Here is a 26,841-nt window from a genome sequence, read left to right as displayed (position 1 = left end):
TAGACCCTAACTCCTGTATATCACTGAATGTAACGGCCATAGTAGTGACATAAACAACTAGCAAAATTAAAATTATACCTTCAAGGTGCAATATCATATGCGGAGCCTAAATGTATTTACATTTACATAGTTTCATGTGGCTATACTGAAAATTCAGTAAGAAAACAACAGAATTCGAAGTAAAAGGATTTAAGAACTACATCAGAATTATGTTCATTTTAATGTTAAACTTGACCATGACATGAGATACATTAATGATTAGGCTTGCATGATCAATAATGGCCCAAACGACGTAGAAGTTGTAGGCAAGTGCCTGTGGAAATAAATGAAATAATACCATAAAAATAAACAGGAACAAATACAGAAGCATTTCAGCACTTAGTGAACATCTTAACTAAATATGTGATAAATATAGCTGTAAATTGCTTAATGTAATGTTTCTTAGATTCTATGAATACTAACAATGAAATCATTTTATAAAATCTTTCTACATTGAATTACATTATTAGTAACTGAGTGGAAGCCTTTTTTTTTTAACTTTTTCTCCTTCTTTTTCTTTAATTACTACTTCATTCTCAAAAAAAGTTATTGATATAGGTTCACAAATACTAATTACCAGAAAATTTGACAAAATCAGAGACTATAAAAATCTTGGCAGCGAGGAAAACAACAGCATGTGCCGGTAAGGTGTGCAGACAAAACCAGGGGATTGGAGGCGTCATTGTAATTGGGTAATAATGGCAGCTGTGACCAAAGCGCATTAAGAGGTTCAAAGAGTAAATTAGCACAGAGTTTTAGCCTTGTGGGTACATTGATACATGTAAGCTCGGCTTACGAAAAATGTTTTTGTTGTTATAACCTTAGGGATATTTTCGTAAAAAGTAATAAATTTCTGCAGAAACACTGCACAGTCATCGGTGTGGTCTGCACCCTCTGAACCCCCTAGTGACACCACTGAGTCCCAGGCTCTCTTCTAAATTCTACTTGCAAACAGAATAGTTTCTTTTTTTAGTTCATCTCTCCTGTAATATGTTTTCATTCACAGCTAAGAGAAGCCTATTGGCACTTTAAACATTCTGCCTGGAAATCTCCTTAGCTACCTCCACAAGCTCATTGGGTACATTTTCTATCTCCCACGTTATCATAGGTGACAGTTTTGTACATTATTCTACCACTACATAACAGGGTGGGCCTTTCTTAGCCTCCAATAGCAATGTTCTCCCTCCTCATCTAGCCTCTCCTGATAGTCTCCTTGTGCCTTCCAGACTGTCTGCTTGCTGGCTGGTCCCAAAGCCAGTGCCACACGTTTGAGGTCTTACCTATAGCAGCATCCCATTTCCAAGTGCAGATTATCTATTGCTGAGTAACAAACCACCCCAAAATTTATGATTTTGAGCAACAATGATGTATCATTTCTCACAAATACATGGGTTAACCAGGTCGCCTGGTATGCTGCCTACAGCTTCTTTTTAGCTGGGGGCTTGGATGGTGGATGGGTCTCTCTCTCTCCATGTGGTTCGCAGGGCCTCTTTTGCCCTGTGGTCTCACATCTTCAAGGACTAGCTAGCCCAGGCTTCTTACATGGCAGCACAATCTTAAGAGGGGAGGGTGGAAACTGCAAGACCTCTTAAGGCCTAAGCTCTGGAATTTATACAATGTCACAATCTGTTGGCCAGAGCAAGTCACAAGGCCAACCCAGATTCAAGTGGCAACTGGAGGAATAGCATTGCTTCTTGAGTGGAAGGAGCAGTAAAATCACATTGTAAAGGAGCATGGAGGGAGGGTGATCCACTGAGGTCCATTATTTCAGGATCTACCACTTTAATTAACTTTAAGTTTAAGATGCCCGTTAGACACCCAAGTAGAGGCGTCAAATAGGCACCTGGCTCTAAGTGCCTTGATCTCGGGGGAGGGAAGATGAGCTGGAGAAATACATTTGGGAGTCATCAACCTAGAGACATGATGTTTATGTGAATCGTCCTGTCTTCTGGGTTCCTGGTTTCTGCCTGAGTCTGGGCTGTGATGAGGCAGAGGGCTAGCAGAGTGAGGTCCTCCTCAGTCAGAGCTGGGTGGAGGCTGGGAGGAGAGGGACATGCTGCTCTCGCGGTGGCTCTAAGTCCACTTCCTCACTTGTGCACAGAACATCCCATTAGCCCTCCCCTTCCTTCTTCCACTTCCAAGGAGCCACAAACACTGGTGATGGAGGTTAGGACAACTGGCCTGAACACAGGACATAGGACAGGAAACTACTCCATCTCCATTCTTCCCATTTAAAGAAAAACAAACAAACAAAAACCCAAACCTGTTGCCGTCAAGTTGATTCTGACTCATAGCGACCCTGTAGGACCGAGCAGAAATGCCCCGTAGGGTTTCCAAGTGGCGCCTGGTGGATTCGAACTGCTGACCTTTTGGTTAGCAGCTATAGCTCTTAACCACTACACCACCGGATGTTTCCATTTAAAGAAAAGAACCCAGGAAAATGAGGACAGAGGTGCATTGCCCTGCTCTGTGGTGCTCTGTTGGATAGGAAAACTGCAGAAGTAATCAGATTCCCATTGCCATCTCTTCTGACCATTTCCTCTTATTCTTCATCTAAAACCCAAACCCACTGCCATTGAGTGGATTCTGACTCATAGTGACCCTATTGGACAGAGTAGAACTGCCCCATAGGGTTTCCAGAGAGTGGCTGGTGGATTCGAACTGCTGACCTTTTGGTTAACAGCCCATCTCTTAACTACTGCGCCACCAGGGCTTCGCTTAGAAGACAATAATTTGGGCATCATCCCAAATTATCTAACAATACTTTGGTAACCAAAATCCAATCATCTTTATTATTATTTTTTTTCTGTATGCCTTGGGCGTAGGGAGCTGTTTGCTGCCAGGGTTCTAATATCTGAAAGAAGGAAAAGCAAGAATGAGGCGAAGTCTAGTATTTCTGAAAGAAATGGGTGATTTCTGAGCATCCCAAACCATCAGGAAAAGCAGGGGAGATAAACCCCCCTTGTCCAAAGCAGGAAAAGGGGAGGGGAGGAGGAATTCCAAGTCAGAGATTGTCTCTGTCATATAGATGAAGTGCTGTCTGCTCTGCTGTGAGTTACTCTTCCCCACAGTAAGTCTTCACGAAAACAAAAACTGCTTTCTGTAGCCGCACCACCTCTACCTTTGCTACCTTTGCGTTAATTTAGGAGATGGGAATCTGTGTTCCCTAAGGGCTCCACCAACTTAATGCAGTACTTCTCATTCTTGTAGCTCTCCAAGACCCTATTTCTAAATGGGTCCTGCTATTTTTTGCATTTTCCCTTACCCCACTTCCAATCCCAGGGCTGGGGTAGAGATGGGGATGGGGGATGGGGTGAGGCAAGTACAAGACTTTCTGGCTCCATCTCTCATTTCCTGAGCTGAGCTGGGCTGCTCTAATTGACCTCAAGGGTCTCAGCTGTGCTAAGTTGGGTGTTTGTTAGATCTCGTTAGGCTTGTAATTAGTGCAGGGAATCTAGGTCAGAGGCAACGGATTGGAGTGATGGTCTGGGGCGGGGGCATGAATAAAGGCGGGGAATAGCAAACAGGTTCCTCATTTTGTGGATGGGGTGAGTCAGAGACACGGAACGGTGGGACTGGTATCAGACACGCAGACAAATAGACACAGGATCATGTGTAGAAAGGCACTCAAACTTGCGTGCATGTGTGTGTGTGTGTGTGTGTGTGTACACGTATGTGTGTGTTCTTTCACTCCCGCATTTACTCGGGTTTCCTTCCAACCTCTCCATATATGGTGCGGCTCTAGAGCAGGCTGGGGATTGGCTGCTGTTGTTGGGAGCCTGGGAGGTAGGAAGAAAGCAGAAAAAGAACGGAAACAAGCTAAGGGAAGGGAGTGAGAAGGAGGAGGGGGCTGTAGCTGAGCTTTGAGGGTTGCAGAAAGGGGCTAGGTTGGCTTGCCTGTGAGGTTTATCTAGGGAAGAGATTCTTTGGGACTAGTTTCTGGGGAGAGTGAGGTAGAATTTACTACTGGCAGAGGGGTTGGGGGAGAGGGTGGGGAAGGAGGCCAGAGCCATTTCCCCAGGGTCTGCGCTGTAGGCTTAGCACAGCTTGGTTTGTGAGGACTGAAGCAGGACTTAAAGAAACCTGTGCTTCTTTTTTTTTCCTTTTCTTTTCACCCCAAACACCTAAGGCTATGCTGTGGGAATACCATACAGATCACTCACCAGCTTTCCAGGTCAACAGCTCGGGCATTCTTCCTTATGGGGGAAGATCAGGGCTCTAGCACCTGCCCTCCAAACCCCTACTCAACCACCTAATGGGAAAGAAGAAAAGTTGAGGAAAATGTCATTGAAATCTGAAGTCAGCATTTACTTCTTTATCTGTTTCTACCCTCACCCTATTTCAGCTCTTCATCCTGAATTTCTCAGTCTCCCCATTCTAGGCCCTCCCAAAGGATTTCCCCTTTGCCAGTTCATCTGTGTAAGAAGAGAATATAGCAATGTTGTTGGGAGGGAGGAAGGGAAGAGGAATAAATACATGCTGAAACATGTTTATTGACAATTGCCTAGTGAACAAGTTGCCCCAGTAGCCACAGATCTCTTTCCCCTATTCGATCCACCCATTTATCCCAAAACACAGTGACTGGGAGGAAGTAAGGGAAGTATGGCAGGTAAAGGGATTGGAGCGATGGAGCTCGGGGAACAGAGGTGGTGTGCCAGGACCTAGATGAAGGGAGGCCGGTCAGACCTAGGGTGGCAGAGCCTTATTTTGCCAGTGCCAGTGCTCAAAACACACTCGTTTTCAGAAATCCTGTTAGTAGCCCACCATGAAGGTATACGCTAAGCTGTTTTTCTATTGGGAATTCTGGCTTTGTGCTAAGCTCTGAAATTCTTGAAGACATAATTTTTCTCCTCTTGTTCCATCTCTAGCTGTCAGCACAGTACCTGGCACTCTCTCTCCTTTGAAGAGGGGGTTATGGGTGCAGCCCATGGACTGCGTCAGCCCGCGGACTAGAGCAGAATGACAACGATCAACCCCATGCCCTAGGCCTCATTCACTCTGTACTCCACCTGAGCTAGCAGTTCATAGCACACTGAGACAAACTAATAATAGTAGCCGTAGCAGCCACAGCGGCCAGTCATGGGAGGGCCAGCAGCCATTTGTTGACTGTTAGGCATTTTCTATATATTGCTTTTACCCAGCCAACAACTCTGCATTTTACAGGTGAGGAAACTGACACTTATCTCGTGCCTTTCCCAGAGCCTCACAGCCAAAAAGTGGTCACAGCCAGACTTTGAACCCAAACCTGATTCCATAGCTGGCCTCATTTCACCACCGTATGGCCTGGATGCTCCAGCAATTGTTAAGAGGACTGGAAGCGGCTGGTTCTGGTTCCTGAAGACGCCAGGAGCCCAGGGCCCAGCTCCTCTTAGTCTTCCTGAGGCCCCCGATCTTTTCGTCTTCCTGTCACTTGTCATATCCTCTTCAGTGTCTCCTTCCATCCTCTTAGCTCCCTTGGGAGCCAGATAATTGATATGTTGGGGTATACACGTCATTCTTGCTTTTTGTCTTTTTCCTCATTATGTGGGAGTGACAAGAAAAGGGGAAATATTGGTAAAATAAAATTTGTACAAATATGGAGACTTATAAAAAGAAAGTAAATAGAATTTTTTACCCAGACTTTCAGTATCTGTGAAGATGGGTGGCTCTGCTGACCATGCTTAGTTTTGGAAGGAGTTATTTGGAGGAAAGAAAGCCTGGAGATCTCGGTTTCCTCACCCTGTACCCCAGAACCTGAGAATGACATTGAGGCCCAGGTGGCACTCACCTCACTCAAGTGATATATGTGTTCCTCAGGGAAGAGACTAGTTTAGACTATAACCAAAGGCTAGATAAGATCTAGGGAAAATCTTCAAGATTGAGTGGTGAAGGACTAAAAGACGGCAGGAATAGCTCTTCCCTAGAGATGGTTTGGAAACACTGGTGGCATAGTGGTTAAGTGCTACAGCTTACTAACCAAGAGGTCGGCAGTTCGAATCCACCAAGCACTCCTTGGAAACTCTATGGGGCAGTTCTACTCTGTCCTATAGGGTCACTGTGAGTCAGAATCGACACAACAGCAGTGGGTAGAGATGGTTTAGGAGTTCCTGGGTGGTGCACAGTTAAACAATGGGTACTAACAGTTTGGCAGTTCAAACCCACCCAGAGGTACCTTGGGAGAAAGGCTTAGTGATCTGCTTCTGAAAGGCCACAGCCACTGAAAACCTTATGTGTGCAGTTCTACTCTGAAACACATGTGGTCACCAGGAGTTGGAAATGACTCAACAGCAACCTGTTAGAGATGGTTTGTCTGGGAGAGATTCCCTCAGGTGTGGGCGTGTCAGAGTAGGATGGGGATCGAAGGGCCTGCATTACTCCTGAAGTGTTTTCCTTTTCTCCCTTCTTTCTAAATGTCACATTAAGGCAGTCTCATGCCCAGGGTCTACAGGCAATTTGTCTCCATTTTCTCTCCTTTTTTCCCTCGCCCTTGGCCTAGGTCATGGCTCTTGGAGGTGATTTAGGGATGACATCCAGAAGTTAGCAAGGGTACACTTCAAAGATTTTTTTTCCCCCCTTCTCCTTTTGTTTACTTGATTCATGAGGTTCTCTCCTCTCCTTCCTTCCAAAAATCATTCCTATCTTGCTTCCACAACTCTTCTCTGACCCAATCACTGCTGCTAAAACTGATCTCAGAAAACTTCAGAGCAAAGAAGCAAACACAATGAGTTCTGTAGGATCTACCATAGACAAGAATGCAAGTGGCCTGGCAGCTCCTGGTATCCAACTGGAGTCAGGAAGGGTGGTGGTGTGAGCATAAAGATGTTTTTCTTTAGTTTGGGCTATTAGTGTTGGAAAAAGAGGTTTGAGGAAGGAGAGGGAGAGGCTACAGGAAACCCTAGAGCGGCCAAAAGAGGAACCTGGACACATGTTTGGTTTTCCCCTTCGACCTACCCAGCTTGCATCACAAATAAGTTTCATTCTTAATTTACTTCTTCCGTGAGGTCAGCAGTCTCTAGTTCCCCTGTGCTAGGCCCCCTGAGCCAAATAACACAAACCAATTCCAGCCATCTAGTGTTGTATCTTTGAATCAGTGTTGGAAAGGGTATGGGAGGTGGAGGGTAGGAACACCCCAAGTCAGAAAAGCCAGGCAGCTCACTCTTGAGCAGAGGGACTGTTAAGAGTGAAAAGGCAGTGTCTGGCTGGGGAGATTTTAATTCCACAAACCCTCCTTAGGGCTGGGATAAATTTCACTTCTCCTATGTGCATGGACAGGTGGCGCTGGCTTCCACATCCTTAGAGTAGAGCTGGGCAGCTGAAATTTCACCCTCAGATTGAAAACCTGGAATGGGATATAAGGGAAAATCCCCTCCCCCTCTCACTCTTAACCTGGAAGCCTATACTTGTACTTGGGAGCAGGGTATACTTCCCACTAGGTCTCGGAGAGGGGTGGTGTGTGTAAAGTGGTCAGACTGTGCTTTTATTACCCTTCCTTTTAATACTGCTATAGTGGTCACCTCCTCCTCGAAATGGAGGCAATTTATGTCTAGGCTGGGGGGCTGAGAAAGTAAAGCAGGCTGGGAAAGAAGGGCTGTAGGAGGGTTAGGCATCAGCAGAACCAACAAGTTTGACTGTGTTTTTGTTTTCTTTTTTGACTGAGGTAAATAAAAAAGCTTTATCCTGCAACACTTGGAGATAAGAGTCTGTCCACCCCCCACAAGTTCCAGACCCTGTCCTCTTCCCTCACATCAGGCTCTTCCGGTACTGGCTGTGTTGGGTGCTCTGTCTGAGGTGGGAGTCTGGGGTCTGCAGGTCCATCTGTCTGTACAGGTCCCTCAGCTCCCTGACTTCCTGCAGCACCCTCTTGGCCTGGCTCCAATTCGACGATGCCTCCCCCAGCAGGCGCTCTGTCTCTAGCAGCAGCTGATCTGACTCGGAGTCAGGAGGAGACCCAGGGGGGTCCTTGGCCTTTCGCTTCCCATCTCCCAGTCCCTGAACCTCTGCCAGCAGCTCCTGAGTCTTCTCCAGTTTCCTTGCTACCAGGTCCTGAATCCGGGACAGCTGCCCCGGGCGGGGTAGGATGGGGGCTGGAGGGTGTTCAGCCCGCAACTGGAGGGTACGGGCTGGGGCAGCGTCCCGCTGAGATAGGATCTCCTCTAGGGAGGCACAGCGGCCTTTCTCTGTGGGGGTCAACTTCTTGGGTGCCTGGGGGGTGTAGGTGGCCCCCTTATCTGGCTTCTCCCAAGGTCGGGGAAGGCTGGTTGCCCGGTCTGAGTCTGCTCTCCGCCGAATGCCTGCCAGCTGGGCCACCGACTTGTCCAAGTCGACCCGAAAGCTCTCAGCACAGGAGGTTGGTTCCTCAGGAGAAGGGTCTTCCTCCTGGATCAGGTCCAAGGTCAGCATCCCATCCGAGGTAGAAGTTGAAGCCTGGAGAAAAACAGGGTGGGGATGAAGAAGATAAATTGTCATGAGTGGGGATTTCAGGAGTGACTGCCTAAAAGACAGATGTAAGCTGTGGTCAATTTCTTCCTCGATTCCTTTCCTGAATGAGAAGCCCTCTACTCTTGATGAACCCTCTCCTTTATTTACTATTTTTTATCCCTGTGAAACTAATTTGAATTTATTTCATTTTTCTGTAAAGTAATTTCTCCTGCTTTTTCCCCATATTCTCCACTTCACTACATGCTTCTCAAAGACTGTCTTCATCCTCTGTATTGTGGACTACAAGCATCAGCTGGGTCTGACACACATGGGATATTCCAGGCAATGCATAACTGTCTTCTGCCACCTGCATCCTCTGAGCCACACACCTCAGCCCCCTCTGCTACTTGGGACTCAGAACCCCTTGCCTTTATAATAAAACTTGCTCTATATCCAGAATACTGTAATTTAAAATAATGATAAGGGTATTTCTTCAGTACCTTACTAGCAGTTATATACATGTTGTTTCAGCCATTCCTCACAGCAAACCTTCAAGGTAGGCAAGATTATTACCCCACTCTGCAGGTGGAGACGTGCAGCTTCAGAGAACCACACAGTAAACTGCAAAGCTAGATTCCAACTCAGGTTCTGTCCGACTCCGAAGCCTATGCTCTTTCTACAGTCCCTGGCTGTCTCCCTCCCTAGGAACTTAGAGCCTGGACGAATAAAAGAAACCACAATCTCGCGTGTTACAGCAGCTCATGGTGATCCTTCCTTCTCTGAAAGCCTGTGACACTTGATGTTGTTACCCACCAGGACAGTCACCAATATAGTAACTTATATTGTCTTGTACAATATTTAGCTCCTCTAGGTTTTTTTTTTTTTTTTTTTACTTTCTTTGTGGATATGTCTCATTTTCCTCCAAAGATGATAGACTTACTGAGGGCATGGACTTTCAGACTCACAGTAGGTGTTCAATAAGTACTTTTGATTTAGAGTAATCAGGCTCGGGGGTAGGGTGAAGGGATTTCCCTGGCCTTTTGACATTGGTATACAGAAATCTCCTAGAAATATCTCCGGTGATCTGAGATACAATTCTGAGATGGACTAATATGGAATTGGTCCTCCAGCAATTGTTACTTTCTTGAAGTCTTACATACCACAGCCATTAGGTGTCCCCGAGTTGGGGGGCGGCGGGAGTGCTGGATTTTTGCCCGGTCTCGAGTAGGGTGGGCGAGATAGCTGTCCTCCTCAACTGTGACCTGAAGAGATGCACTGTGAATCACGGTTTCTCTTCAGAGACTATCTCAACCCAGCATCCCCGAGGCCTGAATGTGCCTGGACTGGGAAATAAACCCACCCCATTAACTGCTTCTGGGCAAATCCTACACGCAAGGGACTTCCTCCCTGGACAAGAAGGGGCTCCTTAAGCTGGCCCAAGGCTGGTCCATGCATCATAAAGAGGGGAAGAGTAGTTGGCAGAAAAGACTTGGAGAGAAAATAGAAGGAGAAAAGGGTTTTTAGGGAGATAAAGAGGTAGGGCTGCTGGGGGCAGGGCAAGTAAATAGGGCCTCTGAGGTAATCCCCCCTCTTAGCGAGTCACAGCTGCTCCCTTGCACCCCAGCACCCCTCTCCCCATAATGAGCCCCCTGACCTCATCCAAGATGCGGTTCTTGGCTCGGGTGATAGCGGAGTTGAGGGCACTGATCCATGATTCCTTCTCTTCTGGACTCACTGCCAGGAAGATCAGGTTGGGTGCCTGTGAGGGGAAGATTCTTGTTTTAGCCAGGGTTTTAGAGATGGTACCTCACCTTGACAGTGAAGAAATAAAAAATCATATCTCATTCTCTTAGACCCAGCTCCTAGAAGGAGAGAGATTCTGCTTCCTGAGTCATCCATACATTAAGGAAGCCCAGCCTCTATTACAACAAAATGCTATACCTCAGAGGTTGTTTTATAAGTGACCAAGGAAGAGCTAAGAGAGTATTGAATATTAGCATGGGACTAGAGATAATCTGAGGAGATTTGGTAAAGGACAGGTACTAAAATAAAGATCTTTAATTGTCTGAAAAAACAGAATGTGACAGGAATGGCAGGAAACACATACTGTATTACTGGCCTGTTTGGAGTGGGCAAGGGTGAACTTGCTGTTTTTCTTGCTGGGTTCCCTCGAACAAGAGGTATTAGATTAGAGGTATTAGATTCAACCGCCTATCAGGGTACAGGGACTGTGATTTTCTCCCAAAAGATGTATATGTGTGTGCATATGTGCGTGTGTTAGACAGAAAGAGAGACATGGTCTTCATGGCTGGACAGTTCAAATGCTGGCCTGGCCAGAGGGAAGGAAATGGCCACAATATTCTCAGGGTACACGACAAAAGCTGACGGAGAGAGTAATTCAGGGCATCACAGCCTAGAGAAAGCAGCTCTGGTGGTACAGTGGTTAAAGCACTCGGCTGCTAACTGAAAGGTCGGTGGTTTGAACCCACCAGCCACTCTGCTGGAAAAAGATGTGGCAGTCTGCTTCTGTAAAGATTTACAGTTTTGGAAACCCTATGGGGCAGTGCTACTTTGTCCTCCAGGGTCGCTGTGAGTCACTATCAACTCAACAGCAGTGGTTTGAGCCAAGAGAGCTAAGAGAGAGAACCGGAAGGAGGATGGTGTTCTCCTTCTCCCATTCCTCCCCCACCCCACCTCCATCAACACTCCGTTGGCCGTTGGCCGAGGTGGCAGGAAACACATACCGTATTACCAGGCTGCTTGGAGTGGGCAAGGGTGAACTTGCTATGATTTTTCTTGCTCCTGCTCTTAGATTTCCGGAGCTCTTCACACTTCTCATAGTCACTCAGATCAAACACCTCCTGAATATTTTTCTCATCTTTTACCTGGGGGAGGGTTGGGGTGAGGTGAGGGAGATAAGAATTGCTTAGTCCCATCCTCCCTAAATTGTTAGTTTAGACCAGTCACAGGAACCAGGAAGAAGCCTGAGGAGGGGGAGGGATGGCAGGACAGGAAAGGGCCATCCTATTCAAGGCCTAAGACCCACAAAGGCCAGAGAGTAGGGGACAGGATTGGGGCCACCGCTGAATCTGGACTCCTAAGGTGGGTTTCTGTTTCAACTCCTTATCCCCACTTGCCTCAGCCAAGATACTATTTTCTGAGCCCCACTGTGCCTCTCCGCACCCACGGACCCCACTCTGTCCTTAAGAGAACGTGGCTTACGTGGCTAATAGGTTGATCTGATCATTCTGAAGTCAGTCCGTCCCGATGGCCCTTGACCGTCCAGAGGGAGGAGATAAAGGCACAACCTATATCGGGGGATGCCTGGAAGGAATGAAGGACTTCCTCTGGGTCTCCCCAGTCTTATGTTTATGTTGTAGCCATCTCACCCCCATCCGGCTGCCTCCTCTAATATAAACTATTATAAAGCAACTTGTCTACCTCATTCATTTCAGGAGCTTCATCGTCATAGAACAGCAGCCCCCTTTGTAGCAGAGTTTGTTCAGACAAACTGAAAAATACAACTGCAGTTCCTACCCCTTCTTTATTTCTTTCCAAGGTACTGTGTCAATTCAGTCTTGAAAAGCCATTTAATTCATGTATGTATCTCTGGGTAAAGATGCACTTATAGTCTCCCTGTAGGATTAGACTTCAGAGTTGGAAAAAAGTATATGCTACCTCCTTCCATTTTTTCCAGTTTGAGAACCTCAGTTCCTTTATTGCCAGGAAGGTTCCCCCTGTATCTAAACTTAACGCTTCCTGCTGTAGTATCCATGTTGCGCTCTGGTTCTACCCTTAGCAGCTTCATCCAACGTTTGCGTCTTAACTCTCTTGCTGAATGTCTAGTAAGAGACCACAATCCTATCTACATCCTCTACTCCCAAGCACCGTTTTCTGAACATCAGAAAGCACATTCCATTAACCTTTCTTCAAAGGTCCACTTTAAACCTCCCAGAGTTTCTCCTCCTCTCCCCTGAAGTGTTCCCCATAGGCCTGGTATTCTGAAGACACGCAAGGACCAAAGTTAGAGAAAGGAGGCTAAGTCACCAGCCCAAATGAGCAGTCTATGATCAGAAAATGTGTTCACCCTCTGCTACTTGAGCCCGAAGTTAGAAGGTTCAGGAATGAGCTGGTCACGTTTTCCTGGGATGACAGATGAAAACCACCAGCGCTTGTCTTATTAAAACTAAGGAAGCAGATAAAAGTAGCCTCATGTGTTTCTTGGAAGATATCCACCCTTCCTGACTGGAATCTTTCATATGACAGCCCCACTGAAATGATTTGGAAAAGAACAGCTAGAATGGGTAGACAACTTGAAAAATGTAATCAATGTCACTGAATTGTACACGTAGAAATTGTTGAGATGGCGTGCGTTTTGTTACGCATATTTTCATCACAACTGAAAAACAAAATGAAACTCTGAAATAGGAATCATGTGTGGTATGGAGGTGACCTCATCTTTCCTCCTGGTTCTCATCAACCTTGAAGTGGGGAAGTTCTTTCCTCCATTCCCAGCCCATCTACAGTCTCGAGTCTGTCCATCTTTCTGAACTGCTGCTGGACCCAGGGTGCTGACAACAGACTAGGACAGATGATCACATAGCCCCATGCAGTTGAATGCCTGCTTGACCATTTGTTTTGGCATGGCTTGGCTCCTCCAGGGTGCTTCCTTTTCCAGGGCTCCCCAGATTTGGGCTGGGAAATGAGCAGAGGCCTTGGAGGATTACGGGGACAAATGTTGGCAAGGGGTGTCCCAGAAACATGGCACAGGGATGTAGGATGATGCATCACCCCTCCTCTCCCCCTCCTTCCCCAGAGTTGAGACTATCAGCAGAGGCCAGAAATCTTGGAGAGGAAAGTGCTGGGTGTGGGTATGTAGCCAGGGGAAGAGGGTTACTTGTTCTGTTTTCCTTAGGGGAAGGGAAGGGAAGAGAAGGGAAGGAAAAAGGTCATTCTGGCTTGGACACAAGCTGATAAGGAACTCTGGGGAGCAAGGGACATTGACAGAGGTCAGCCTTCGGTAAAGCAGGGGTAGGAGATGGGGTGAAGCAAACAGTAGGACAAATATATTCCAGTGCCAAGGGAAGATGGTCCACCCCAGAGCCTTTCCTCCACTGTATTCTGTTCTTTTTTCCCTCCATCTAATTCCCAAAGAAGGAACCCTGGTGGTGCAGTGGTTAAAGTGCTCGGCTCTTAACCGAAAGGTCGGTGGTTTGAAAAAAACCAGCCACTCCGAGGGAGAAAGATGTGGCAGTCTGCTTCTGTAAAAGAGTTCCAACCTTGGAAACCCTACGGGGCAGTTCTACTCTGTTCTACAGGGTCGCTATGAGTTGGAATCGACTCCGCAGCAACGGATTAATTCCCAAAGCCTCATTTATAATTACTCATCTTCCAAAGTTAACCCTTCCTTTTCCTCGATTCTTTGTTCTTGGCCCACAAAAAGGAATGTTTCCCATGTTTATCAAAAAAGATGCACTGGACTCAATTTCTTCCACCATGACGTCTTCTATAAGGCCTGGCTTCTCTTCCTATATATCAACCCCAAGATCAAGAAGTACCCCAGCCCTGTCTGGAAAAGGGTGCCCTTTGAGAATCAGGAAAACAATTATTAACAACACAGAAGGATTTCTTTGGTGGAGGCAGGTGTAGGAGATCCTGCCTTTACAAGGGGAAGTAATAAAAAAGAAAAATTGGTGCAAATTCTGGGAAAGAGATTAAGAATTTTTTACATTAACACATTAAATTACAAATATTATGCATTAAAAAAAAAACAAAAAACCCTTGAAACTAGTGGCTCTGGCACTTTGGAAGCAGGCAGAATAAAGCCTACAGCCCCCTATCAGTTTCACCTTTAATCCAGGCCCACTGTAGCAAGGAAACTGGCTCCAAAGAAGAGTAACTTCAATAAGGTTTGTTCCCTTTTTGCATATGCCTTTCCCAGCAAGGGGCAGTTGGCCCCATGACCAGTCAGATGCTCCTTACTCACAGGATACCAGACATCCTGGGCTGAGGTCATTCCATCCTTTCCCCTGCCTCTGTACCCCTTCCTCCACAAAGATCAAGTGTACTCTTTAGTCCCCAGACTGCTCTTTGGGCAAACATGAATAAGAAAGAAATGTCTTGTTTCTTTTACCCTTTCACTGTTCTCAAGCTTCCCCTCTGACGTGTGGAAAGTTCTCCCTGATTGCTCACTAAAGTTTCCTGCCATTATGAAGTTCAGGGAAGAAAGGCGATATACTCTGAGACTTTTTTTTTTAAACTGGAAAGTCAGAAATGATGGAGAAAACCTTCCTTATGATTTATGATTGGTAGACATGACCCTTAAAAATACATCCTTCTATCAAAGTCCTCTCACCTCACTCCTAAGACTCTTTGTTACCAAGTTCCTAGTTTAGTGTAAACAGTTAGGTTTAAACACCCCAAAGAGGGATTGCTTTGATCCTGGCACAGCTTAGCGTTTCCCTGGTTGCCTCAGTAGATGCTTTCAGATGAATACTTTCTCTTGGACTTTGTGTGTGTGTCTGTTTCAATACCATAAAAGGATTTATTTACCTAAATATAATCTACCGAACGTCTACCGCAGGCAGCAGCAGATGTTAGAACTGAGGGAGGACTTCCCAGTTGGCCCTGGGAGAGGGAACAGAGAATCAGAGAGAGGAAGGGCCATCCTAAGGGGAACACAGGACAGTCTCCTAGGGCTACACCAACACAGCCACAGAGGGAGGGACTGGAATAACTCCTGTCCTGTAAGGGCAATTTTCATTTCTCAGTATTACCTCACATTATTGATCCTAAGAGTTAGGGACAAAAGGGACAAGAGGTCAGAGTCAATGATCTGGGCTCAGGTTCTGACTCAATGTAGACTATGGTTTTCATTTTCACTGCAGAGTCAGAGTTATCCAGAGACATACAGGGGTCCATAACTCCATTGTCACCCCCAGGAAGGGAGTGAAAAATGAATTCCTTCACTTATTTTTTAAAAGTGAAGTTGGGTGAGGAATAGAGAGCATATTACTTAGGGACTTCTAAGAGAAATAACTGCCTGCCACTCACAAATACTCTACTTGAGATCATACTTGACTGACCCTGGACTGTATATGTGTTTTCAGACAATGTCTGCTAGGATTCAGGGTGGCTGAGCTGCTGATATGACCTGTGCATGCCCCTGCTAGAGACAGGAAGGGGTGAAGAATAAACTGCACAGTGTTTCAGCAGCAACAGCAAAGAAAAATATCCTGTGAGCAGCTAGACACAGGATAGGGTAGAAGGCAGCAGGGGCACTTAGAGCTTCTGGGACATCTGGGAGGGCACTGTCATTGTTGCCAGACAGGCATTTGCAAAGAAATAACATTAAATAAGAGGCAAACTCAACTTCTAATTCTTACTCAGGACTTCTCACTAAAAGGTGACCTCTCCCTGCAAATAAAATGGAGTAGAGATAAATCGGGACCCCTGAACTTGCTTCAAGAATAAAATGGGAGTGGGACAGGGGGTAGAGTAGAGGCAGATGAGCCTCCCTGTGGAGAAGTGAAGTGTGGAATATGAGAAAACAGGCACAGTTAGGGCTAGGGGCACCTACCTCCTTCTCAGAGATGTAGAGCTGGTCCCCTTTCAGCACCACATAGCGGTTTTTCCAAATCTCCCTGAAAATCCCTTTCCCGCAGAATTTCCGGACCCAGCCGACCTTCTCGGGCGGAGCAGACTGATGGTTTCCATCCTGAGGCCCCTGCCCAAAGGCAAGATTAAGAACCATCTGACTAGGTGATTAACGCTTTTTTCCCTCTCTCCAGTCCATCTCTGACAACCCTCCTCAGTTCCCCTCTCCCCGCTCTTCCTGTGACCACCCCCCTCCCACTCAAGGCTGGAGTCGGGGAGCCAAGGGTTCGGTCCCCACTTCTTTAAAGGTTTTCACTCCGAGGAACTCTCTCCCCCACAGCTCCCCTCCCCCGCTCCCAAATAAACAACTGAATCTGCGGGAGGCAGAGGCTGGGCCTGCGGGAAGAGTGGCTCCCGGATTTCTGTCCTGGCCCCCCCCGCCCCCTCCCCCAGCCGCCCTCCTCGCAGCCGCGGGATTAACGGCGTTTTATTTTATTTCTCATTGTCTCCTCGCCTCTGCAGAGCGCGATGCAAACGGCTGCCCGTCGCCCAGGGGAGGGGGAGGGCGGGGGTCGGGCAGAAGCTGAGCCAAGTTAAAACCCCCAAACCCAAGTGAACAAACCCAAGCCCCGCGGCGCCTCGTCGTGGGGCCGGGCGCCTCCGGCCGAGGGGGCTCCCAGGCCGCCGGCCGCGCGCGCCCCGACGGGGCCGGGTCCTCGGAGCACAAAGTCCGCGGCGGGCGCGGCGCCGGCGAGCGCACTCACCCGCTTGGTGGAATTGTTCTTCTTCATCCTGCCCGGTGGGCGCGGGCGCCGGGGAAGGGGCCGAGGGCGCTCCGAGGGGGCGCCTTCCCGGGGGAGGGAGTCGGAGCTGCCCCCGGCGCCGCCGCCGCTCCTCCCTCGCCCGGACGCTCCCCCTCTTTGTAGCTCCGGTTACACTAAAGGCCGGCCTCCCTCGCACTCGCACACACGCACGCCCGCTCCCCGCCCCCCGGCGCCCTCCATGCCGGCGCCCACGCGCCCGGGCCCCGCGCCCCGCCGCCGCCCGGCCCCGCCGCTCCCCGGGCCCCGCGCGCAGTGGGCGGCCCGGCCCGCGCCCCGCAGCTCCATCCGCCGGCCCGCTGACGTTGCGAGTTCAGAATAAAGGGCGAATCGCGGAGCCGGAGCGAGCGCCGCTCCCCCTCCTTTGTTTCTGACTCACGGAGGGTAAGGAAGACGGGAGACCTAAACCCAGCCGAGGACGGCTTCCAGAGGGGCAGGGGGACCGAGACTCAGACCCCTGGTCGCAGCGAGAGGTGGAGCCAGGGAAGACACGGACCGAACCTGCCGAGAGGGACGGCAGGAGATGGAGTGGATACTAAAGAGGCACAGATCGATGAAGACCCGAGAAAGCCGCAATCTAGACCATCTTCCTCCCAAACGAAGAACAAAAACAAGAGCCGGAGCTGGTAGGGCGTGTTACCAAGAGCTGACATTGGAATCCACGCTCACTCTGTGGTGGAGACAGTGGCCTGGGCAGGTCGAATGTTGGGGAAAAGTTTTATGCTTCAGAGGGTATCGATGTGTTGGAAGACGGGGTGGGAGAGAAGTTAATAGTAATGCACATTTCTTCCAGTTTGCAAAGAGCTATTATTTGAGCCTTAAGAGAGTAACCCCAAGTATGAGGTGGATGGTATGATCTCCATTTCATAGAGAGAAAAGTGAGACTCAGGATGACTGAGGGATTTGCAGGCACACGCTGTAACTGCCGGCAGCAATAGAACTCTGTCTCCAAAGCCATTTTCCATTATACCAAGTGGCTTTAAACATAAGCTCCAGGTGATACCTGGATATCCCACCTTGCTGCACGGACTTATACTAATCCCATCCTATCTACGGCATTTGAGTCCACTGGAGGGAACGGCTGAATGCCCAGAAGATGTCCCAACTCAGAGCCTCTGCCAGTCCTTCCTAGGACCAGACCCTGGCTCTGAGCCTACAGGCCAACATCTCAGGAACTTTTTTTTTTTCCCCCAGGAGCTATTTGATGGGAAGAAGGGAGTCAGGAAACCCAGCTTTGCGTAGTGGTTTCATTACCGCTCTGTGGCCTTTGGTCAAGTCATTGAATTTCTTTAGGCCTCAGTTTCTCCACATATCAGATGATGAGGGATAAACTGCCATTTCCATCAACAAGGAAAGTTAGGGGAGTATATGTGATGGCCCATGAAAGTCCTTTGAAAATACAGTTATTGCCCTCCAGGGTTTATTATTAAATGATACCCAGCTAATAAGCACACTGCCTGGCATGTGGTGGGTACACAATAACCACAAAATGAGTAAAAGTCCATGGTGTAGAGGGAAGAGAAAAACGAAAAACTCTTTTTCTGGAAATATCTCAAGATAAAAGTGTTGACCAGATTTATAGTTTGAAGGGTGGAGGATACCTTGGCTTTTTCTGGTATCTCAAATGAAGGCGGGACCCCTCTCTGTTCCCAGTTCCCTTTTTTCTGTAACCCAGTAATACTGATCTCAGTCTCTTTCTATTAACCATACTAATTAATTCCTTTACACGGACAACAGAACTTTCTCCTTTCAAAATCATTTGTCATTTCTTTAAATCTTTGGTGCCACCTTGTGAGGTACACAGGATAAATATTATTATTCCCACTTGGAAAATGAGAAAACAGGGTATGGCACATAACACTTAGCCAATTTACACAGAAAGTTACTGGCTGAGTGGTTTAGAACCCAGGCTTTCTGACTCCCAGTTTACTGTTTAGGCACACACACACACACCATATTCCCCAAGCCATTCCCTTCTCTTCCCACCATCCCTATTTCCCACTCCGCTGTTTAAAAAATGATGACAAAACCCAGGATATTGTCACAGGTGAGGAAGCAAAATGCCCTAACGGATTGGTGAGGAAACTAGCCTACATAATGATCTTTGGAGGGCTTTCCTGGCTGGGCACAGAGGAGTGGTTTGGATTTGCAATTTAAATAAATTCTGGTTTGTGGGAAAAAAGTAATTCATGACATTGCCCAATCTTCGTCCTTTCCCAGTAGCTTTCATTTAGTCAACAAATATTTGTGTATCTCTTACATGCAATGTAGGGAACCCAGGTGGCACAGTGGCTAAGCGCTCAGCTGCTAACCAAAAGGCCAGCAGTTGGAACCCACCAGTCGAGCTGCAGAAGAAAGATGGGGCAATCTGCTTCTGTAAAGATTACAGCCTTGGAAACCTTATGGGGCAGTTCCACTCTGTCCTATAGGGTCGCTATGAGTTGGAATTGACTCGATGGCAGTGGGTTTTTGGGCTTCTACATCAGGCAGGAGCTGGAGCTTTGTGGAACATCAGGCAAAGGGATTGCTAAAAAATAAAAACTCTTCCAAAGTAATTCTCAGATTCCAGAGCAGATGCATGTGGGCTGCAGAACCTTCCCCGCCTGTCTGTTCCTTAAGATGTTACATAAATCTCTGGCTCCCTATCTTACTGTTGATGGTCCCTTATCCTGCCCCCTTCCTGTTAACCTGCACTGCCTCATCCTGCCATCCTGTCCCTCCTTCCCTCGCCGCCTCCTGTCACTCACCTTTCTTCCTACACGCCCTGAATACTCTTCCTTGGCCCATTCTTCAAGCCGACTTCTTCCCTCCCACCAGGGGAACCGTCAGTGTTTCCTGAATTAGGAATTCTATAGGGACTGTTTCCAAAGGCCAAGGTGTAAGCGAGAAATCTGAGAGTAAGCACTTACGGGGTTCCTTCACACATTTTCATAGCGCTGCCTTCTCAGTGAGCTTGACTCTACCATACACACAAACCACAAAAATAACTTTGAGGTCAAATTTTCTCTTTGGTGGAGATTAGATACTGGGAGGACTCATGATGGGGTTACCTCCCTAACTGCACCCCTGGATAAGACACAATTGCCAGTAGCTTCATTGTTCAATATTTTATAAGTAACTCTGCTTAGGGGAGTGAGAAGGGAGCTATCAGAGAGAAAAAAAACCCAGTGCCATCGAGTCGATTCCGACTCATAGCGACCCTATAGGACAGAGTAGAACTGCCCCACAGAGTTTCCAAGGAGCACCTGGCGGGTTTGAACTGCAGAAGGGTTTGTGAATTGTTGCCTGCCAGTTTATTGGGCGGAAACTGTTAATCTAAACAGTTGTTTAACTAAAACAAATATCCTTGGCTTTTGTACAGTAAATGGGACATAAAGGTTTTTCCTAGGGCAATTCAGTCTATGGGGGAGAAGATTATTAAAAGCATATGAGACTTTAATTAAAATAATGTCTTTAAAGGGAAAAGATAAAACGCCAGTAATAACGGAATCAGCTCTGTAAATCTCAAATATAAATGTTTTGAGTCTTGGACCCTTAATAAGAAGTATCAACTTCTGGCCTCAAACACCCTGAGAGTGGGGCTCATTTCTTAGACTTTCTCATACTGTTAGCTGAGTAAGCACAATGCGAACTGGTGATAGAGAAGACAATGGCATAAGAAAAATCTGTTCTTATTCTTCCCATTCCAAAGAATTTTCTTGTCAAAATGATAGGAAGGACAAATAATCCTGCTTGGAGGAGGGGTGGGGGGGGGGCGGTTATACGTATTTGAAAAGACTATATAATTTGTAAAATGCTGCATTTAAAGTATTGCATCCCAAGTGCAGTTGGTTTCAATGGCTTATAAAAAGGGGGGGGGGGGGGGACAACCAAAAACAAATGTACCCAAAGGGACCCACAAAGAAAAAAAAAAGAACTTAGATTTTAGCTACAATATGGACAGAAGCCTTAGGGCATCACATGAGTGTGTGTAACATAAAGGAACAACTACTGAGAGCAGGGAGGAATGGAGAAATGGAGACTGAAAGAATGAATGACTAGTCAGCTTTGTTCTCTATTTCTGGAAACTGTTGATTAGTGGAATGGGAGAGCTGATAGAAAGTCATTTTGCACATGATTTTATATCCTCAACTTGGAGATAGTACTCAATTTTATATACTATTATTATTAGCCAATTAAGTGCTTACTATGTGCCAATGTTCTAAGTGCTTTACATGTATTAAAATTAGCTCTTATTTAATCCTTACAAGTCTGTGAGGAAGGTACTACTATTCCCATTTTATAGATGAGGAAGCTGAGCCACAAAGAGGCTAAGTAACATTCCCAAAGTCATGTGACTGTGACATAGATTTGGCCCTAGCCCTTCTGACTCTACCCATTGCCGTTGATTCCGACTCGTAGCGACTCTACAGGACAGAGTAGAAGTGCCCTATAGGGTTTCCAAGGAGCGGCTAGTGGATATGAACTGCTGACCTTTTGGTTAGCAGCCAAGCTCTTAACGACTGTGCCACCAGGGTTCCCTTCTGACTCTAGAGAACATTTATCAATGTAAAAGAAAAGTGTGTGTATATATATACATATATTTACAGAGAACCAGGGAGGGATTGTGCTGTGATGACTTAAAAATCGGTTGCCATCGAGTCGATTCCAACTCATAGCAACCCTATAGGACACAGCAGACCTGCCCCATAGGGTTTCCAAGGCTATAATCTTTGCGGAACCAGACTGTCACATCTTCCTCCCATGGAGCGGTTGGTGGCTTCAAACCTCTGACCTTTCGGTTCGCAGCTGAGTGCTTAACCACTGTGCCACCAGGGCTCCTGGTGATGATTTAAGGACTCCTTAATTTCCTAACATTAATAATACCATCACTTTCCACTACTTTTAAGTGAAGTCAACACCAGATTTTATTATGTGCCTTGACATACTTTAAATATCCTTTGGGTAGAGGCCATAACTTCTCTATGTTTGCTGTAACACCAGCTCAGGCTCCACCTTAAACAGTTATTAACCCCAAAGAAACAGAAACAAACCACTTGTATCTTTTCACGAACAGATTTTTACTGTAGTCATATGTGGTTTCTCAGGACCAGAGAAATGTTCAGTGTGGGGACAAACGAGTATTAGCTGGCTCTCTAATGAAACATGGGGAGTTTTTGGAAGTGGGTTGTGCAAGAATGTAGTTCTTGAAAAGTAAAAGGGTCCAACGGGGAGAGCAGAAATCGAGGAGTGTAGCATGTGCGTCGATTACTTTTTTTTTAAAACTCCTCTAGGCTCTGATAGCCCTTTTCTCAAGTAAGATTCTAACAAAATTCATCAGAAACGGAAGTGATTGTGCTACTAATACACAAGAAATACATTTACGTATTTTATAAAGAAACCACGAGAAAAGTGGGTTGGGATGGGTTCAGACTTAGTCTCAGCTCATCAGGTGGAGTCTCCATGTCTGCGCTGACAGTTCGGGAATCGGCAGGCTACCAGAGATGGGTGATCATAAACAAGCACAAAACCCAGGGCTCCTCTCAGCACCTCTGGCCAGTGGGGAAAACCTGCAGCAGGGTCCTCCCCACCTCTCCATCACCAGTTCATCTCCTGCTTGCTGATCTTGATGTAACTTGAGAGCTCTCCTTGCTTCGGCTGTGCAGTCCAGAAGCCAAAACTTCCTCTAGGAAACTGACAAGTAAATTTGAGGTTACCAAAAGGAAAAAAAAAAAAAGCGCCTCCAAAGACAGGCTATCTTGCTCATGACATCTAAGCAGATGAAAAGATACCATGAATAGTACTCAAGGGGTGCTGGTCTGCTATTTAGGTTAGTGTAGAAGCATCGATGAGTGTTTCAACATCTAGACTAGAAGAGCCCCTTTGCGCTCTTCCTCAGGATCTTCCCTGTGTTTTTTAGGATTTAACTCATAAGATTTGTTAAGACTAATATTTTAAGTTTGACATTTCTAGTTAGGAAACCAGAATTTTAAATTTGTTTGTTGCACTGTGGTGGATTGTGTGTTACTATGATGCTGGAAGCTATGCCTCCGGTATTTCAAATACCAGCAGTGTCACGCATGATGGACAGGTTTCAGTAGAGCTTCCAAACTAAGAAGGACTAGGAAGAAAGGCCTGGTAATCAACTTCTGAAAAATGAGCCAGTGAAAACCTTATGGATCATAACAGAATATTGCCTGATACAGTGCTGGAAGATAAGCCCCCTAGTTTGAGGGGCACTTAAAATACCCAGTGGCTTCCACAATGGACTCAAGCTTACTAACGATCATGAGGATAGCAGCAGGACTGGGCAATGCTTTGTTCTGTTGTACATGGGGTCACCATGAGTCACAACTGACTCAAAGGCAACTAACAACATAAAAAAAAAAAAAAAATACCACCTCTTATTCATACTACTGAAACGGCCTCTGAACTTGTATTGCCTCTTAGTTTCTTCCGTATTCAATCTACTCTCCAAAGTGGCACCAGAGTTATTTTTTTAAGATGATATCCTATCATATACTCGCTCCTCCCTCTTCTGCCTTAAAACCCTCCTTTTGTTTACGGAATAATGCATGGATTGAAATTCAAGGCCTTCATAACGTGGTCTAACAATAACTAATACTTACATTGCATTTACTTTGTTCTGAGAACTGTTTTAAGGCATATGTGTATGTGTATATATATGTATGAAGCCCTACGAAGTAGATGTTACTCTTGTCCCCATTTTTTAAATGAAGAAACCAAGTTATAGAGAGGTTATGTGGCTTGCCAAGGTTACAACAGCTGGTATTCAAACCCAAGGTCTGGGGTCTGTGCCCTTAAGTACTCTGCAACACCACCGCACTCAGCTGGTTCCATCCCCCACTGGGCAGCCTGTGTGCTATCCATGCCTAGCCACTTGCTTCTCCCTAACATGTCATGGGCTTTCATACCTCCATGCCTTTGCTCTTACTATGTTCTGTGTCTGAAATGGCAGGCTAGCCCATCTCTGCCTAAGAAACCCTTTTCATCCTTTAAATCCAAAAGTTACCTTTTCTGTGAGGCCTTCCCCAACCTCCCCATACTGAAGCAACTACTCCCTTTGCTATTATCACCTTGTCCACTGTGTGTTATCATTAATTAGGTACTGTATACACAGGTAGTCCCCGACTTACGATAGGGTTCCCTTCCGATGACTCTGTTGTAAGTCAGTTCTGACATAAGTAGAATCTCTCTCTTTTTTTTTTTTTTAGTTTTTATTATTATTGCCTTTTATTATCAGTATCTTATAATCCAATCTTTGGGAGTTGGAAACATTACATCTGAGAATAATAACATCAGCAAATAACATGCTGCAACACTGTATGTAGTATGTATTACTAATGATAAGATGTACAAAAAAATCCCCAAACGGATGCCTAAGTGTGGTTGGTCATAACTCGAATACATTGTAAGTCGGAGACTACCTGCATTATTGTTGCCTATATAGACCAGGAGCTCCTTAGGGTGGGACTAAATCTCAGTCAGCTTTGTATCTCTAGGGCTTTAAATAGAGGCTGACATCCAGTAAGTACCCACTAAAGGTGTACTGAATAAATGATCCAATTAAAATAGCTACCCATTGGCAAGAGAGTTTTCTCTATAATATAGGGATTATTTGAATGATATTTATAAGTAAGTCCAAGACTCTAAATCAGAAGGAGACAGATTTATATTTGACTGAGGGTTGGCGGAATGACCAGGTATCTTATTATTACCGTTGTTTATTAGTTAAAGGCCTAGGCTTTTTTTTTTTTTTAGGCTTGGAGGATTTAAGCTGCAAACTCCTTTGCAAAAGAAAAAACTGGTGAAGTGGAGGAAAAGGACTAGAAGCGAAGTTCGTTTATCCATTTACTGAAATACAAGTACCTCTGTCTGGCCTGAGCATTTGGCCAGGGGGGCTGGAGACACTTGAAGGCTGGGAAAAAATGTCAGGAGCTGAGGAAGCACTGCTTTACTGAAAGACCACCCAGCAAGGCTCTGATTAGTGACTGCAAGAATGAAACAAACATGCTAGGAAGCCCTACGGGGATTTATCAGGTAACCCTTGCTTCACTTCAGAATCTGCTACATGTCCAAAGGAAAGGAGTAATTTTCCCGAAAGTATACTGAAAGATCCTCCGCTGTGTATCAAGACCCCACATTCCTGACTGCAAGGAGAAAACACTTACTATTTATATTTGCCAGGCCTAATTTTGTTTCCTGGGGCCATTGTGACTTTTTAGAAATTATCTATTTGGGGCCTCTGATGAGTCACTACATGGAATACTTAACAATTATGGGGGTTAACACACTGGCAGCCACATCCCACGTTTAGACTGTGTTTAAAAACAACAAAATAATGGCTTTTCTTTTCTAGAGTTGTTTTAAACCAATCTCACTTTAAAAGCAAACTCAAAAAGTCCCTTCTCCTGTGATAAGAAAGAAAAAAAAAAGTTCAATTTAACAAATGTTTACTGAGCACCCGTTATAAACTAGGCACTGAGCTAGGTGTGTGAACAAACACCTGTTAGGGTCCCTTCCTTTCAGGGGATCTCTGTCAGAGACAGACATGGAACTCAGTGGGAGAGGGGCTATAAAGGAAGAAGGCACCAAGAATTAATTCCACGGATGAGTGCTACTGCTCTTCTCAGTGGGTGCTGCCCCCAAGGCTGCTTTCCTGACTCTCTGGGTAGAAGGAAAGTGAGGAGAAAAAGGCAGAACCTGAAAACCCTCACAATGTATTTTAAAAAGTCAACCTCAAAAAGTCTAGTGTCCCACACTGAAAAGCAAATTTCTTCACTTTGGTAAGGGTCTAGGGACCAACACTTAAAGGATTTTAGATTTTAATTGCTAAAATAATTCAACTGAACAACTGTGTTCCTAAACAAAGCTACACTTAAATTACTAAAGATATGTCTACCTGCTTCTCCACTATGCTCTACAGATAGAAATTACATGTGAGTTTCTCGTTACACCAAAGACACCAAGAGTACCTAGAATCCAATCTGAAGAGTAGTATAATGAAAAAAGTGAATGGAACTTCCGAAAAAGATTTTCAGGCAAATAATGATAAAAGGCCCAAGATATTTGCTTTTGTGGAATAATAAACCAAAGCCCACTGCTGTTGAGTCGATTCTGACTCATAGCGACCCTAGAGGACAGAGTAGAACCGCCCCATAGAGCTTCCAAGGAGCACCTGGCGGATTCAGACTGCCGACTTTTTGGTTAGCAGCTGTAGCACTTAACCACTACGCCACCAGGGTTTCTTTGTGGAGTAGTAATAGGCTCCTTATTATGGCCAGACACTTACATACAAATGCTGGGGTTGGGAGTGGGTGAGGGAGAAGGATAGGATGGAGCTTTTCATATCTCAAAATACTCAAAACTCTCCTCATCTCTCCATTTCCACTGCTTACAATTTGAGGGCCAACTACGGTGTTTTATACCTCTTTGCTTTTGTGTACTCTGCCTAGAAGGTTGCCCCATCCCTCTACATAGTAAAACTATTCATCTTTTAAAAACCACCTCTCAAATTATCACTCCTCCAGGAAGCTTTCCTTCATTGCATTGGCTTCTCCTTAGAGTTATGTACTTGTTCTTCTATGTTTCGTAAATATGTGGAAGAATGTATCTGTCTGTGGTCAGTCTTCCTCGTAAGCCTCTGAGTTCTTGGAAGGCACAAATAATACATAAATTCTTTTTGCAAAAGTTTTAAACAGTATACATAAAGCTCAAGTCTTCCTTAACTCTCCTTCCCATTACTCTTTCCAGAGGTAACAACAATTTAGTCAACTGTTCTAGAGGTTGTGGATACAGCAATAAACAAAGTAAAAAACAAAACAAAAACGTTTACCTTCATGGAATTTTATATTCCAATGGGGGAGGAAGGAAGATAACAAAATTATTAAGTAAATATAAAATAAGAACACAACAATAATAATTATAGTGAACACATACATCACTATATGTGAGGCACTGCTCTAAGCACTTTACACACATTATTTAA

The 26,841-nt window shown here is 45.8% G+C and overlaps 2 protein-coding genes across 8 annotated transcripts in view; both read right to left on the bottom strand.

Moving 5' to 3' along the window:
- Nucleotides 1-216: 216 nt before the first annotated feature.
- Nucleotides 217-17,032, bottom strand: PLEKHO1 (pleckstrin homology domain containing O1). 5 transcript variants are annotated; one of them, XR_007516779.1, is made up of 7 exons: nucleotides 16,797-17,031; nucleotides 16,016-16,162; nucleotides 11,181-11,321; nucleotides 10,091-10,195; nucleotides 9,597-9,698; nucleotides 4,203-8,442; nucleotides 217-313 (listed from the first exon to the last, which is right to left on the bottom strand). XR_007516779.1 is itself a non-coding variant. In XM_049880325.1 (6 exons), exons 1-6 carry the CDS (start codon nucleotides 16,821-16,823, stop codon nucleotides 7,759-7,761), a joined length of 1,206 nt encoding a protein of 401 aa, XP_049736282.1. In that variant the 5' UTR covers nucleotides 16,824-17,031; the 3' UTR covers nucleotides 3,847-7,758. The 5 variants fall into 5 exon arrangements, 3 of the variants coding, with proteins under 3 accessions (XP_049736282.1, XP_049736284.1, XP_049736283.1); XR_007516780.1 differs by lacking the exon at nucleotides 217-313 and having other exon boundaries at nucleotides 4,203-4,291; nucleotides 5,285-8,442; XM_049880325.1 differs by lacking the exon at nucleotides 217-313 and having other exon boundaries at nucleotides 3,847-8,442.
- A 4,755-nt stretch (nucleotides 17,033-21,787) lies between these two features.
- VPS45 (vacuolar protein sorting 45 homolog) overlaps nucleotides 21,788-26,841 on the bottom strand; it is a 93,645-nt gene continuing 88,591 nt past the window's right edge. Inside the window, exon 14 of one of the 3 annotated variants that reach the window (XM_049880323.1) lies at nucleotides 21,788-22,526. In XM_049880323.1, coding sequence (XP_049736280.1) covers nucleotides 22,439-22,526 — 88 coding nt within the window. In that variant the 3' untranslated portion in view covers nucleotides 21,788-22,438. The remainder of the gene's footprint in view (nucleotides 22,527-26,841) is intronic. The other 2 variants (XM_049880321.1, XR_007516778.1) reach the window with 2 other exon arrangements.

Source organism: Elephas maximus, chromosome 3 (genome assembly GCF_024166365.1).
Source record: "Elephas maximus indicus isolate mEleMax1 chromosome 3, mEleMax1 primary haplotype, whole genome shotgun sequence".
NCBI lineage: Eukaryota > Metazoa > Chordata > Mammalia > Proboscidea > Elephantidae > Elephas > Elephas maximus.
Note: the sequence above shows the minus strand (reverse complement) of the source record. Positions and strands in the feature narration are given on the sequence as shown.

Excerpts from the sequence above, each read along its gene's own strand:
- PLEKHO1 (XM_049880325.1), bottom strand. The coding sequence starts at position 16,823 with ATGAAGAAGAACAATTCCACCAAGCGG. Across the intron at positions 11,322-16,015 it reads TCTACATCTCTGAGAAGGAG|GTAAAAGATGAGAAAAATAT; the intron begins GTAGGTGCCCCT and ends ACCCTCCCCCAG. Across the intron at positions 8,443-9,596 it reads GGGGACACCTAATGGCTGTG|GCTTCAACTTCTACCTCGGA; the intron begins GTATGTAAGACT and ends GTTTTTCTCCAG.